The sequence below is a fragment of the Barbatula barbatula genome, assembly GCF_947034865.1.
Source record: "Barbatula barbatula genome assembly, chromosome: 24".
Taxonomy (NCBI): Eukaryota; Metazoa; Chordata; class Actinopteri; order Cypriniformes; family Nemacheilidae; genus Barbatula; species Barbatula barbatula.
In genome coordinates this window covers 16,608,721-16,623,976 of record NC_136787.1, presented here as the reverse complement: position 1 = coordinate 16,623,976, position 15,256 = coordinate 16,608,721, and the positions used below count along the sequence as shown (strand labels likewise).

General features: G+C 38.2%; 2 protein-coding genes across 5 annotated transcripts; both read right to left on the bottom strand.

Moving 5' to 3' along the window:
• Positions 1–351: 351 nt before the first annotated feature.
• Positions 352–3,170, bottom strand: gltpb (glycolipid transfer protein b; the record flags this gene model as incomplete). Its single annotated transcript, XM_079449296.1, has 5 exons — positions 352–1,827; positions 1,952–2,102; positions 2,290–2,423; positions 2,545–2,603; positions 3,068–3,170. 5 exons carry the CDS (start codon positions 3,168–3,170, stop codon positions 1,645–1,647), a joined length of 630 nt encoding a protein of 209 aa, XP_079305422.1. The 3' UTR covers positions 352–1,644.
• A 1,738-nt stretch (positions 3,171–4,908) lies between these two features.
• Positions 4,909–14,265, bottom strand: git2b (G protein-coupled receptor kinase interacting ArfGAP 2b). Of its 4 annotated transcripts, none has more exons than XM_079448198.1 (20): positions 14,035–14,182; positions 12,795–12,928; positions 12,195–12,307; positions 12,001–12,106; positions 11,800–11,886; positions 11,047–11,177; positions 10,866–10,960; positions 10,736–10,781; positions 10,483–10,534; positions 10,332–10,404; positions 9,855–9,952; positions 9,651–9,762; positions 9,430–9,572; positions 9,204–9,356; positions 8,911–9,120; positions 8,468–8,557; positions 7,514–7,590; positions 6,786–6,944; positions 5,932–5,995; positions 5,530–5,821 (listed from the first exon to the last, which is right to left on the bottom strand). In XM_079448198.1, the coding sequence occupies exons 1-20, from the start codon at positions 14,084–14,086 to the stop codon at positions 5,642–5,644; spliced, it is 2,175 nt and encodes a 724-aa protein (XP_079304324.1). In that variant the 5' UTR covers positions 14,087–14,182; the 3' UTR covers positions 5,530–5,641. The 4 variants fall into 4 exon arrangements, with proteins under 4 accessions (XP_079304326.1, XP_079304327.1, XP_079304324.1 ...); XM_079448199.1 differs by having other exon boundaries at positions 10,483–10,531; XM_079448200.1 differs by lacking the exon at positions 8,468–8,557 and having other exon boundaries at positions 4,909–5,821; positions 14,035–14,265.
• Between the last annotated feature and the right edge of the window lie 991 nt (positions 14,266–15,256).

The window sequence follows — 15,256 nt, the reverse complement described above, 5'->3', positions numbered from 1 at the left end:
CATCATAACAACAGTACTGTACATAAAACATCACAATTATCAATCAAAAATAGTTTATCTGTCACATAAAGTGTTGTGTCTGGTTTATTTGTTCATCATTTGTGATGTATGATAGAGCAGGATGAGGATCAGGTGAACAGTTAACAGGCTGTCATGAGCTTCATATATAAAATGTCAATTCCAATATCATACAGAAATTGGATGTCCGTGCTCTCTATCAGAGTTCACGTGAATTAAACTGGATTTGAAGAGCGATCTTATGAACAATCACATCAGTTTGAGGGAGTGAACAAACAGAGACAATGACACAAACGATAAAGAAAGAAAGAAACGATAAGAGATGTTTTTCTTATGAGAGCTTTTTTTTAGATTTTGTTGTATACTGTTTTATTTGTTTTCATAAGTAACACCGTTCTATATGTATGCCACAAAATGAATTAAAGTAACAATATTTAAAACAATATTTAAATCTTATCTAGATATATTTTTCTGTAGAAGGTGCAGTCACTTTTACTGTAAATATTATTATTTTAAACTTTTTAACAGTTTCTGTAACTGATTTGTGTAATTTGAAGAGTTTTTAACAAGATTTTTGCTGATTTAGTCTCTTCACTTCTGTCTTGTTCCTAATGTATTTCTATAGAGCATCTCAGAAAAACATTCCACATCTGAAGATTCGTGACTTATTCGTATTAAAGCCACAATATGTAAATTTGGACAACTAGATGGCGCACTTCCACAACAACAACAAAAGGTAAGCTAAATGATGGTATGCAGGAGAGAGGAATTATGGGACATGTCGTTTTCACCATCCAGAGGCGTATGGATATCGCAGATCATGTTCACGGACGAGGAATGAATTTAATTTTATGTCACCGTAATGAATAAGCTTGAAAGAAACGTGGAATGTAATACAGATACTGTATAACCACTTGCCGTAGTTTCTCCAACCGGAAACTGAGGGTTTTGCTGAGAACCAGATATTAAGTCACTGATATGTGACAAATACAAGGGAGACAAGGGACGGGACATTATTTTAAATATTAATTTCTCTGGATTTGCACATTGTTGAGAACATTCAGGATAATGTAAGTACACAACTGCATGAAATATATAACATTGTGCAAGTGATTTTGGATATTTCACAACCAAAATTCATCCATATTGTGTTTTTAAAGTACAGTGTTTGTGCAATATTGTGCAATATACTATGACCGGTGTCTACACTGACAGTTTATATCCAAATCTTGGCTTATTATTCACAAATCTAACATTTCTTATTTCAATAAATATTGCTGTTTAAAAATAAGTTGGAATCGAAAGAGGTTGGTCTGAAACCTAAATACGATTCTGTAATTTTTAATATTACCATTTTAACGAAACACTGGCTTTATAGTTTAGCCTGTGCACCTATTGTAAAGTGCAATTACATTTGCAATAAAACTAATAAATAATAAATCAGTTTCTTAGGAACACACATGCTTCTCTTTGGTACAAAAATATTCAATGAAGTATACTAAACTAAACCTTAACTCATATGATAAGTCATGCCATCATAATAAGACCTCATTTAAGGTAAAAAAGCCTTGCCAAAATTAGGCCTACATAAAAGTGTGCTTTTAAATACAAGGGGAAAAAAACATTTTAAACCTGGTAATCCAGTTCAGCATTCATTGTATAATACATTTCGTAAATGGCATCCACGGTCGCAGTGAAGTTTATTAAAAACTGACGAACTTTAGATAAGCAATCCTCCTCGGCAACTTCTTGATTCTTGGATAAAGCTTTAAGAAAATCCGACCGGCAGGGTGCGGCAAATAATGCAGCCTACAGCAAAAGCAAAGAAATTTGGTGAACTTATTTGTCTTTTCAAAAGTTTCCACACGCCTGCAGTAGTTTGCAATAACAAGACTGAAACGCACACAGAGGTTCTGTAATGTTTAAGACCAACCTTGAAAACCTTCTGGACTATCCAGCCATGATACCTCTTGAGGGCTTGATCATAGGCTTTAGTGATATTGATGCGGATAAGAATGGGATTGTCGTCATCTATTTCTCCATCAGCTAGACTTTCCAATAAAATCTGAATGAACCGCAGACCTCTGAAACCAGTAAAACTCTTTACAAAACAGTGGGACTTGAAATAAATTGTGATGATTCATAAATTTTGTATGATTATGCTATATACTGTAATGATCATTTTGAACTAATATGGAGTCAAAAACATTTTCCCAAACTATCGAAGGACAATTTGTTAAATGAAATGAGAATGTTTAATGTCTTTCTTACCTTTTTAACCACATCAGTGCCAGCGTCGCTCCAGCTTTAGGCCATTCTGAAGCATGGATGCTTTTCTCGGCTAACAGGATCTGCTGAAGGGTCTCATACTTCACCGGATCAGAGTCATATACAGCTTTCATTTTCTTGTGGAAGTTGGAAAGCATTCAAAGACTGATCAGCGTGTGTTAGATGGAATAAAATGAAAATGTCCCATGCAAAAACAAAAGGGAACGTGAAAGCCATTTAAAAACTGTATTCGCTTACTGTAATGTTTCGATTTATGTCAGCCTTAATCGGTGCAAAAACTTTGGAACCGAGACAATCTGAAAAAAAAAACGCATCTCTCTTTTTATTTGAATTCTTATCCATGTCAGTCTGTGATTACACAACGTTACAAAATAAAGAAAACCATTATCAATATGCAAAATTGTAAGTATAACTGTAAAAAAAATATACTTAAAAAACACGAAACATTTGTAAAGTCCTGAAAACTAAAAATAAACACTTTGTGACATAATTCACTGCTTTAGACCCACAGCAGTAGTATGAAGTATTATTTGGTGCCACCTTCAGGAATAAAAAGGTATTGCAAACAGTGGAATATCCTTTACGCCATATAAATCTTTAATGTGCCATTGTAGCTTCCCTTAATCGTTTACTTTGGTAATGTTTATGATGCCTATTGAAAAAAAAAATATATTTGTAAGCCATAAACAGTGTATTTTTCGTGCTCGTTCACAAAATACACTGAATCGAGTTATTTGTGTAAATGAAGTAGTGCACTCACCGAAGAAAGACGGCAGGTGAGAGACAGACTCCAGAAAGACCTTCGTGTCGATCTCTTTGTTGTCCGGTAGCGGTGGGAATTGGTTGTCCAGTAAAAGTGTCATTGCTTAATTTTTAAACACGACTTTCTACAAGCGATTTCGATTTGAAACGGCGCGTTTTTCACCGTTTCACCGTTCAGCGGGTGAGGGCGAGTCGACCGATGTGACCCGACTTTAGATTCACAGTCTGAAACGTTAATAAATCATGTCATCAGTTTAAACAGGTTCCTAGTGAAAAACAACAAGGGTTAAATAACAAAAATTGTGTTTCTAAACGATTTTAACGATGTATGTATTTTATTACGATATTTAAGTATACTGACCAATTCAGTAAACAAAAGTAATAAAGATTAAACTAATATTAAAAAAAGATCAATAGAAAAAAGTTGCATTATCTTTACACTGATTGAAGTCAAATATATGTGACATTTTATTACAAAACATTCCCGGACAGCTCACATTTTTAATCAATGTCATTGCCACTTGTACCTTATTATAAGTCGGTCTATTAAAATGACAAGTGTAGTTCAATTACAGTTAAAATATTGTTTTATTATATTTAGGAGGCCTCGTTCAGCTTGATAGATATCAACATGAAGGTGAAAGTCAGCGAGCTGCAGGAGCAGGAAATACAAGGACCAGATTGAACACCACCAGATTAGATGTAAAGCATACATAGTTAACAACCAGCAGCTTACATACATAGCTTTCATATAAATACAATGTAGTATACATAATAGGAAAAGGTATCACAAAAACAGTTGGTGGCCAGCGTTTGTGTTCAGTGACCCTGATTTTTCCAAGTATGACTTGTTCTTCGATCGACATCCTTGTTAGTTCTGCTAAAACATTTTTATCAATAAATCATCTGTTAAACGGTGTGGAGACTTTAACTTTAAAGTATAGAGTATATGTTTTGGGCGGAGATGGAAAATTGTTAAGAACGTTTTGTTGGACAGGTCAAACAGCGCGGAAAGACATGTCACAGGAACCAATATAACTTTGCAATATCACAATGACGTGTGTTGTTGGTATTAATATCACACAAGGCAGCACATGAACATATATTTTTGGACACACAAGATACATCCTTTAAACATCACGTAGAGTTTGTTCATGGCCAACAGCATTTCGTTTCGCAGTTGTCTATGAAAAAACCCATATTTTGTGATGACCTGTATATATGAAGACCTGCACAGACCCCATCTTTCAACTAATAACAGATTGCACGTGGACCTCAATCTGGACTGGACAGTGATGGGAAAAAATGAAATGATTATGTAAAATAACTACAAAGATATTATTGTTATATATTATATATATATATATATATATATATATTGACATAACAATGTTTCCAGCCCAAACTCAGTTCTGACTCCAGAGTATTTTAAGATCTCTGAAATGTGAGCAGATAACAGCAAGTATGAGGAGAGTGTATCTTTAAAGGTTAAAGGAACAGTTCACCCAAAGTTTCATCATTTCAAATCATCATTTACTCACCCTCGAGTTGTTCCAAATCTGTGTACATTTCTTTGTTTGGTTGAACGTCAAAAGATATTTAGAAGAATGCTTATAACCAAACAGTTCTTGGACCCCATTGACTACCATAGTAGGAAAAATGACTTTATAAACACAAAAGAAGATATTTTGAAGAATGTTGAACAGCTCCGGGGCACTTTTGACTAGCATTGTCATTTTTTTACAATGGTAGTAAATGGGGTCCAAGAACTGTTTGGTTAAAAGCATTTTCCCAAACATCTTTCTCTGTATTCAAACAAACAAACATTTCTACAGGTTTGGAACAACTAGAGAATCATTTATTATTCAGAGTTTGAACTATCCCTTTAAATGTATAATTTCTGTACCACTAGATTCACATACCTGTGTATATATAACCACAAATATATATCATAGCTTAATTTCAGAGCTCAAAAAAAAAGAAAAAAATACTTTATCACTTGTGGTACAAAAATGACATACTTTACCTTTAAGTATATATTAGACACCCAAGCGCGCACACACACACACACACACATACACACACACACACACACACTCAAGCACTCCAAAATATGACTATACAATATTAAGACAATATTAACATCAGGTGGGTAATGTAGCATTTTGCAGGGCGACTGAATTAGTTATTGCACAGGAAATTATGTCTGTCACATTATCACACCGGCTGAATTTCAGTGGTAGACACATTTTTATTCTCACTGAAATTCTTGTGTAGGAAGTAAATGACTAAAATCCTAGTTCTGCTTGCACGCACGCACACTCTGTTCGGTTATTAGCACCATAGGAAGCAAAAATATTAGTTTCATTAAAAAAAATTCACCACAAGAAATATGCCATTGATTATCAAGGCCTTGTGCCCTGAAAGTTGAAATGACGCATTAATACTTGCAATAGAGGCAAACCAAATCGTGCCGCATGAAGGTACACAACACATCACCAATAATACTGAAATTAAAGCAAGAACATAAAATGATATCGGACGTAATAAACAGGAGGCGTTGAGAAGTAATTCAGTTACTGTCTTTGGTCGTCACAGTAACTAGCTGTTTAGCCGCTTTGGCGATGTCATAGGCACACTGAATGACCTGCTGCGAGTCACGCGGCGATGCCTTTTGACACTCGCACTGCAGACGACTGGCACTGGAGGTCAGCAGGCGCAAGGAGCCGCGGATGGTCTGGGAGGACGGTCTCTGTACCGGGCAGAAGGTGCGTTTCAGAACATGTCCATTAACCGTTTACTGCACATGCACAATTCAAAGGATGATATTCTCCATCATGAGAAGGTGTTGGTCAGTCTTACCTTCGGAAATAATATGGCCATTTCTGTCACTGCACCAAGAATTCTGTCTGAACATGGGACAAAGCTTGAAAAAAAGAAAGTCATTAATGATAAGATGACAAAAATATGAAGCAAGATATTGATTACCAAAATGCAAAGGAATCATTGCAAGGATAGAGAAGGAAATGTAGTGCAACTAAACATATGCTCAAATAAATTTAATATTCAGTTTCAGTATATTAGTATTAAAATTCCCCATAAAGAGACTAGAATGTAGAGAAAATAATGAATATGTTTTCCATCTCAAGCAAAAGAATCGCAACTAGATCAAAACTACAGTGGAAAAACAACACGACACCCTAAACCGAGGTTTGCTTACGAAAATGTAAATGTGTAGTGCTCAGTATAGATTTTGAGTTTCAGCTGGGGCTTACACAGCAAGTGTTGATCTGGGTATTCTGAAACACAAACCTACAGTATCATTCTCTCATGAATGCATAATGAAGGTCACTCATCTCATTGAATGCCGGCACAAGTTAAGCAACAAACCTCAGTGTTGTGCCATATTGATAATCCGTATGCTGCGTAAAACACCATCGTGTGGCTTTGGACACTAAAAAAATCTTTTTTAATCAAAGAAATTTACAAAAACACAGTATAAGCCACTGAATCAATCTAATCTGGAAGCTAGATTTTGTCTATTATCAGCTCCTGGGTAATGTTAAATCTGGGCTCTAAATCCCAGCTGTGCTTGAAATCCATTCACTCCGCAAATAGACAAAATATACACTGTGTCGACGGGATTGCGTGCTATCTGAACACTGAACCCCTGTTGAAGAGTGCCTCTGTATAAACCATTGACTCATGCTTCATACCTTTCGTGTTTATTCTCCTGTGCGGCTCTCAGTAACTCTTGGATGTTCTTGGTGATGAGCTCTGTCTTGCTGATGACGTCCTCCGTGCAGGGTAATGTAGGGTCACACTCGCCCTCAGAGATGCTTTCTGATGACAGGACTGTGTCGTCGACCCCCCAGCTGTCAAAATGATGTCAATAAAAATATATAGCAGTATTAAATGTGGTTTACTTATTGAGCTCGATGAATGCAGAGACATTTTTTAAAGCAAAGTGTTTTAAAGCGAGGATCATTTATAAAGCTTTAATAAACATGTGGAGCGCTCATGTTTCGGGTCATTAAAAGGCGCAGACACAATTAATGCAATTAAAACTAGCTACTTTTGTAACGATAATTCAATAATTGTATCTTTTATTTATAAATCATTCATAAATAACAAAACAAAAGTTTTGATCTTCGCAAATGCTCACAAAAAGGTGTTGCGTGGAAATGACTGTACGCGCAGTCTTCGGTCGTACGCTCTTTTCATTAATGAGGCGCAAGTTGTTGAATTGCTTGTTACTAAATTATTTAATTAAAAAATATATTTGCAGTATTTTCATATATATTTCATATATAGTTTAACCACAAGTCAATAATATTAATATTATGGATACTGTCAGTACAAGTATATTGTGACACTTAAGTCCAAACATACACACAGAAATTGAGAAACATGTTTTTCAGACAAAGAGATCAGCAAGACAAACCGAGAATCTTCGTTCTCGACATGGTTCAGTGTGTCATCTCTCTCAGACAAGCTGCTGGGGGCGTCCAGACTGCAGCCCTGAAACAGGAGAAACACAATGAACGTCTATAGACACATGAAAGGCCTGTTATTGACCGTCAGTGCTTGCTCAACAAAGCTTTAAGAAACAGCAAACCTTCATGCTTGGTGTAGAATCAGAACATCAGCATAACAGAGATGAGGCAGAACACACTCTACTCAAGTACACAACTGCAGAAATGAACGCTTGGCCAATGTCTGTACCATTTAACCACATATTATAATATTTCTTTGCAACTGACTTTCAGCGCATTTAGATTGGAAGCTTTGTGTTGCTAGCGCATTGCTCTATCAATAGATATTCAGGAACATCATTTGAGTTTATGTTGCTCGATGCATTTGCGTATTTGTGTAGAGCATGTTTCAGGCCTAAGTTATTAAAGAGACAGTGACGGCTCCAAACATTAAGCAGAGTTGTGAGTTATGTTATAGTTTTTCGCTGTGCTTGTAAAAGCACGGTCACAATCACTCTTGCATGGTGAAAGAAACAACATCGTGACCAAAGCCTTATAGGGATAGTTCACTCAAAAATACACATTTTGTTATCATTTATTCACCCTCGTGAATATATTTTCAGAAATGTCCATTGAATGAAAGTCAATGGGGGGGGCCTGATGAACCCAACATTCTTCAAAATACCATCTTTTGTGTCCTACAGGTTTGAAATGACACGAGGGTGAATAAATGATGCAAGAACTTTCGTTTTAATCCCAACTATCCCTTTAAATCTAGACTAAAGTTAGTAATCCAGCAAACAATGAGGAACATGTTGTGCATTGGACCGTTGTATAGATCTGAGGTTCATGCATTGAGTAACTGTGGGACAGATAGAGAGAGAAGCTCTTCCAGCAGCCTGATCACTGAGCAGGTACTTCACCCTTTGGGTTCTCTCATCCCTGGACCAGGACAGAGGTGAGGGGAACGAGGGGAGAGAGGAGAAGGTGGTCACCGAGGGACCCTTCCCAATCTAGAAAGGGTTTAGATGATCTTTAAAGTGGGCAAGTGGAATTTTTGAATTTGATATGAATGCAAAAAAAGGACAGGACCATCAAGCCATACCTGAAAAGATGATTCACCTGGGATACCGACTGGCTAGTGGAGCATGCACAACTACTTATTTTTACGAGTCGGCTAGTCATCTAATCAAAGTTTGCCTTATGAGAATGTCTGTGCGTCATTACAGCATCTATTCCTCATGCTGTCAACCATGAACCTAATAAGTTAAGTGATGTAAACCAGCCGACACAAACCCATCGACCAGTTGGTGCAACCCCTACATGCTAACAGAATAAAAAGAAAATGATGGAATGGGACTCTTACATTAGAGGGCAACGGTTGAAGAGTCAGAGTTGTGTCGCGGTGGGCGGTCTCTCCTCTAGGGTGATACTGCCTCAGACCTGAGCCGGTCTCATACATCGACATGGCCCGGCAGCCGCGTGGAGCCGCCCTGTGCGGGAGATCCTGCGGCCTTGCCAAACTATCAGGAGTTTGCCATTTCAGAGTGCTGTTCACATTCTGAAGAGAATTCAGCTGAAATACATAAACACCAATAAGAGACCGACTCTATTGTACCGTTGGGAATGTGGTAAATTTGTGCTTTGCATGCGTCTCACTTTGCTCTGCATGGTTCTCAACTCCTCGCTCAGATGACAGTTGACTTTGAGAAGCTGTTGGATTTTTGCCTCAGAGGCGTTGAGGGCATTTTTCACCTCCATGAACTCCTGGACTGTTATGGGGCTGTCCGAGAGGTCCGAGGACTCCGAGCTCTGAGAGAGGAGATGAACTCACAAGGCACGATTCTAGACAGCCAAACCAAGATGCAACGTCTTAGCAACGTACCTTGGTTCGTTCGTCTTTTCCAGATGCTGGTTCCTTGTCGTTTTCCTCATCCGATGCGACGCTGTCGTAATCGGGCTGATCTGTTTCTGGACTTACACTGCCGTGACGGTTACCGATGTCCTTCAGAATTAACTCGACATTATCTGGATGTAAAACAATGTACGAAATTAACAACTTTATGCATCTTTAATTCGCCCAAAATCTTTCATTCTTTTCATCACCTTTCACATTATCAGGTGAACTCCCTTGTTGACGCCGTTTGGCATCGGCTAAAATGTCAATAACTAGCGTTGCAAACTCATGTGCGTTGAATCTTGCCAGCTTCTGTCGACCCTGCAACGTACGACATATTCATGCTATTATCAGATGGAAAGCAAAACCATTTCCAACCCGTCCAGGTGATGTGTGTGAATCTGTCGACTTGCCTGATTCCTGGTAGAAGAATATTCAGGGTTGACAGGGAGGAAGGGTACGATCGTAGTGTCTGTTACAAACGTGCTGTGGTTCTGAGTTGCAAGCCATACTATGACAACACAGGACAGTATTATTAAATACATTAAAAGCAAAGGTTAATGTCAAGGTAAACTCTGAATTTAAAGGCAAAATCTGTCGTCATTTCTTCACCCTCTTGTTATTGCAAACTGGTATGACTTTCTTCTGCAGAACACAAAAGAAGATGTTGTTGTTAACTGGCCCCCATTGACTTGCATTGGTTTTGTGTCCATGCAATAAAAGTGAAAGGGTACCGCCATTGTTCGGTTACCCATATTCTTCAAAATATCTTCTTTTGTGTTCTGCTGAAGAAAGAAGGTCATACAGGTTTGTAATGACATGAGGGTGAGTAAATGGTGACAGAATTTTAGTTTTCGGTATCCATGTAAAGTTGTTTATTTTTCTCAGACCTGCATCGGTTTCCCTTCTGTCGACTTCGTCGTAGACGTCCATGGCTAGTTCTTCAAACTGATGATTACTGAGCTGAAAAAAGAAAAACACGATCTTCACATCAACGAACTTCAGGTGTCAAGAAGATGTTTGGATTGGGATAGAACTTACAGACTGAAGCTTCTTCTTCGCTGCTTTGGCCAGATCGGACAAATCAAGACTGCTGGATATAAGAATAACGTTTGAAAAGTGTTATCATGTGGTTCTAAACATCTCAGTGTTTTAAACAAACACACGTGAATGCCAAACTTACGCATTTCTTATCCATACGTAGCAAAGAAAACAAATGATGTGATTAAGGATTATACTAATAAAACGATGCAGTCATTAAATGTAAACACTACAAATGAAAGTCATCGTATACCTGTCTGCCATTTGTGGAATGATAAAGTGTTGACTGTTTTTATGATCTGGAAAAGAAAAAATGATTTCTTAAGTCCTTTATAACAGACGTGCAAAATGATACATTCACATGCCGTAGCGCATCCACCGACCTGGCTTTCTCCCGCACAGATAGAACGCCAGCCTGTCTGTCAGCTCAAACTGTATCTCCAGCAGTCTGTCTGCCAGCTCCTGGTGTCCTGCTTGCCTGCGGTGGGACGTTATTGACAGCGTTAAATCTCAGTATTGATTTCTAGGGTTTTGCTCGGAGTCCGCAGTGCGGGGCTCTCTAACCTGGCATAATCGATGGCCGTCTTTCCAGAGCTGTCTGGAGCTCCAGGATCTGCTCCGTAAACTGTGAGAAGCTCTGCCTGTAACAGCTGACCGGCTTTAGCTGCCACATGCAGAGGAGTATTTCCCTTCTCCTTAAAAACGAAGAAATAACATTCATTCAAATAAGTACAAAATGACAAAGTAGCTCGACTAAGGCAAATCGCTTTATTGTTTCTCTATTACTATAGCGTATACCATTTTATCACTATTAGCATGAATGCAAATAACTACCATTAACTTATCTGCAATCTGAAACTTTCTACAGGCAACGAAGCGAAAACGTGACGACATCTTTGTTTGGAGGGATGGAGTGAGTGAGCCGTTGGTTGCAATTCTCAACCTCACCTCTAGGCGTCGCTAAATTTCCAACACTGGACCTTTAAACTTTCTTATTTATTTGTATCGCTATATCAGCACTAAAGGCTATTCAGGGTATCGCAACTTCACACCATAATACCAACAAAAACTCAATGCTTTTAAATAACAATGTAAAAAATAACATCAATATAAAAGAAAGATAAATAACATTTGTAAAAGTGCATTCATTTTAATACTTTAATACAGATGTCTTCAAGCGTTCTTAACATCTTAAAATACACTGTTGCATTTTTAAATGGCTACTTTTCAATCAAAGAAAATCTCTACATTTTGTATAAATACTGAGATTACATACAATTTTTACAAAACAAAAAAACGGCCGCCGTGGGAACTTACTGGATGGAAAAAGTTTGCCTGTGCGCCCAGCGACAGCAGCCGCAGACATGTTTCCAAATTGCCGGTTCGCACGCTTGAGTGAAGTTGCTGAAGTCAATAGTATAGTGACGTCATCAATACAATTTATTATTCTAAAGTCCATTGATTTCAATTTTCAAACAAATGCTGTGTACATTTGCCTACTAAAAGCAGATTTCTTACCTTGCTGAGGTCTTTAGCGGTAATGCTGTCATCTTCTCGGCACGGCATTCGATGAACAAAAGCCAGCATTTGATATTTCGCTTTAATGAACTCTGTTTTATTGGGGCTGAGAGGAAAGCATATCGTAAGCATGTTTACTCCGAGAGACTCGCTTGGCTTTAAATGTCAATGATATATGAGGTGCTATAACTCACTGGATGCGGTCCTGAGGGTTGGCTTTGCGTTTTCCACTCATGATAGAAGACGGATCTAATAAACTGTGTTCCCAGATTGAATTTGCTCCATTACTGTACAGGGATTTTACCATCTGTGGATAAACACCGAAGAAAAACCGATGAAGCAAACTAGTTTAGCCAGTCCTTTCATCTCGTGCCTTTATTATTACTGTCAATTACGCAAGATAAAAAAATGAAGACATAAATTATCTTCCTGAGAATTGTGAGAGACACACAAACACAGAAATACAGCTGAAAAAAGTGTGCTTCATTAACTATGCACACATTCAACAAACGCTAAAAACCAGAAGCATCACTCCGAACGTCAACAGATGTCAGGTTTTCATTTTTAAAAGTGGAAGTTTCAAAATGTAAATGAATTGGAAGTGTGATGTGATGAATGATCTCTAAAGTCTAAACTAAAAACAGAGGCACAGGATGGCGTGGAGGAAAGCTACTCAGACCACAAAGTTCTATTTCTGTTCTGAGGAACAATGCCTCACATTTCCTTCCAACAAAACACAGTTAACACGCAGTGCAAAACGGGCAGCAGTCGAGTGTGTTTGTGTGCGGCTTCACCTGCAGCTGGGTCAGGGGCCATGCAGTCTGGGTCAGGTGCCGGACCTGAGAGCTGTGTCGACCCAGCCCTCGGTGAATACTGCAGCACTCATCGCAGATCAAAACACCACGATTGATTGAAGCCCAACGCGGGTCTGAGGAGGAAAATGCAAAGCCGAGAGATTCACACTTCATTTTCGTGATTATTAATACTACACACAAGTGACTGAATTTGCTTTAGCGGCACAATGTACCTTGAAGTCTTGCTTGGATAAAATATCTGCCAAACACGTAGGAAGCTTTCAGAATTTCCCATTTTTACAGTTGTGTGGTAACATGACATTTCAATGAACAACACATCCAATCCAATATCTTAAAGGCGGGTGATAGAAGAGTGTGAAAGAAATTGAAAGATTGAATGCACCGCAAGTTTGTCTATTAAATGCAGAAGATTACTAAAGAGTATGGGATGGAAAATTTCATTTAAAACGTATGGATTTAAATCAAATGTATGGATTGGCAGTTCTTGCTTTGGTTGAAGCACACAAATCCTCCTTGGAATAATGTCAAATAATGGATTAAAACGGATCGACAGATTTTGGGAACTTGTGAAACCCCCACACAAGTGTGTCCAGTCAGCAAAGGAAAAAAAAGAGATAATTTGTCACTTCATCATTTACTAAAACAATTCATTCAAAAGACTTTAAAACCACAACTTCCACATCTGGGAAGCTGACAACTGGGCACCATTACAAACCGTTACCAAATTGTAGATCAATATATTAAGATTCTTTGCCTGGTTGACTTAGAAGTACTTTCTTTCTTATGGTTACTGAAGTCAAGTTACTGAAGTTTGGGGTTTTATTATTATATTTACAGAAACTGTTGCAACTTGGCATTTATGGTACGTTTTTGCAATTTCTCCTCAAAAGATCCCGCTTCGCTTCCCCACAGATCAAATCATTAGGCCTGAATAATCAATGAATGCTATTTATCCATCGAAAATATCATTTCTACCGCTTTTCTTACACGCAAATATGCTTGTATTTCGTGAGGATTATCATTGCGTTTGCTTTACAACCTTTGTTTATAAGCATCTGCTTCAATAAAACTGCAGCACAAATAAACTCGATCGGCCTTCAACTTTTGTTTTATCACCAAATAAACAGCGGCAATTCGAATACATAAATCAAAGCCGACTCCTTTGATAAAGTAACAGATGATGTGCCCGTTTGTTAGAATGTGTCGATGTTTGTCTTACCGGATGCGCTGCAGTCGGCGCAGATTTCTCTGTTTCGCGCTTTCATGGACATGATACAACTAAAATTGACTGATAATCTGAAATATTAATGTGATTTACGCATTAATGCAGGAAGGGAACAGATGCGAGAGGAGGATGTGTTTTCCTCTTGTTCCTCCTTTTTTTCACTTCCTGGAGGAGGAGGAGATCGGGAGTCATGGGCGGAGAGTAGACGTTACGCATGTTCCTCGTGTCATTGTTCACTGCCGGAGAGATAAATGTGACAAGCTATAACATTCATTTAATTCATAATAATACAATTAATATTTTGCTGAAACATCTATATATATATAATATATATGCGTGTGTGTGTGTGTGTGTATATAAATATTTATGTATATTTATATATATATATATGTGTGTGTGTATATATATATTTGTGCATTGTATATATATATATATATGTACATAAATATATATATATATATATATATATATATATATATACACACACATGTCTTCACCGCTGCACAATTTAAAGGTTTACTGAGTATTCAATTACAATATATATATTTGTGTGTGTGTGTGTGTTTATATATATATTTATGTATATATATTTATGTATATATATATATATATATATATATTGTGACAAGCATCCTGAGATCAGATCAGCGTTGCCCTGGAAACGAACAAGGAGCACCTGTTTCACCTCGTCACAGGCTGATCGGGCACAGCTGCGGGGAATTAGAAGAGCAGCTCATAAGCCGCTGACTCAGGAGGAAAGGAGGGAGGTGAACTCTCTGAGAGCAGGACTAACTTTGTCTTCTTCCCTTTTGCAGAGAGCAGCGTGTAGTCCGATCAGCGCCACCACGAGCACTGCACGGTTACCCCACTCAGGACACGAGGGAACTCAGGAGAGCACTTGGGAGAACCACAGCCACCGGGAAGACGGATTGTCTTCATCACCACACTTGGGAGGAAGAAGCCGTGGACACCACCAACGGTGGTCACCACCGCCCCCTGGAGGGAAAGGCCGTGATTTCCCCATCACCACATACCTTTAATAAATCCACCCTTCGGGGAATCTTGATTTTTGAGCTCTCCTTGTCGTGTGATCCTTCCACCCTGCTACACTGGTGGAGAATGCGGGCATAGGACTGGAAGGAAAACCGACGAGTGCATCCCTGAACAATACAGATCTATATATATTATTATTGTTATAATATTTTTTTTTTCTTTT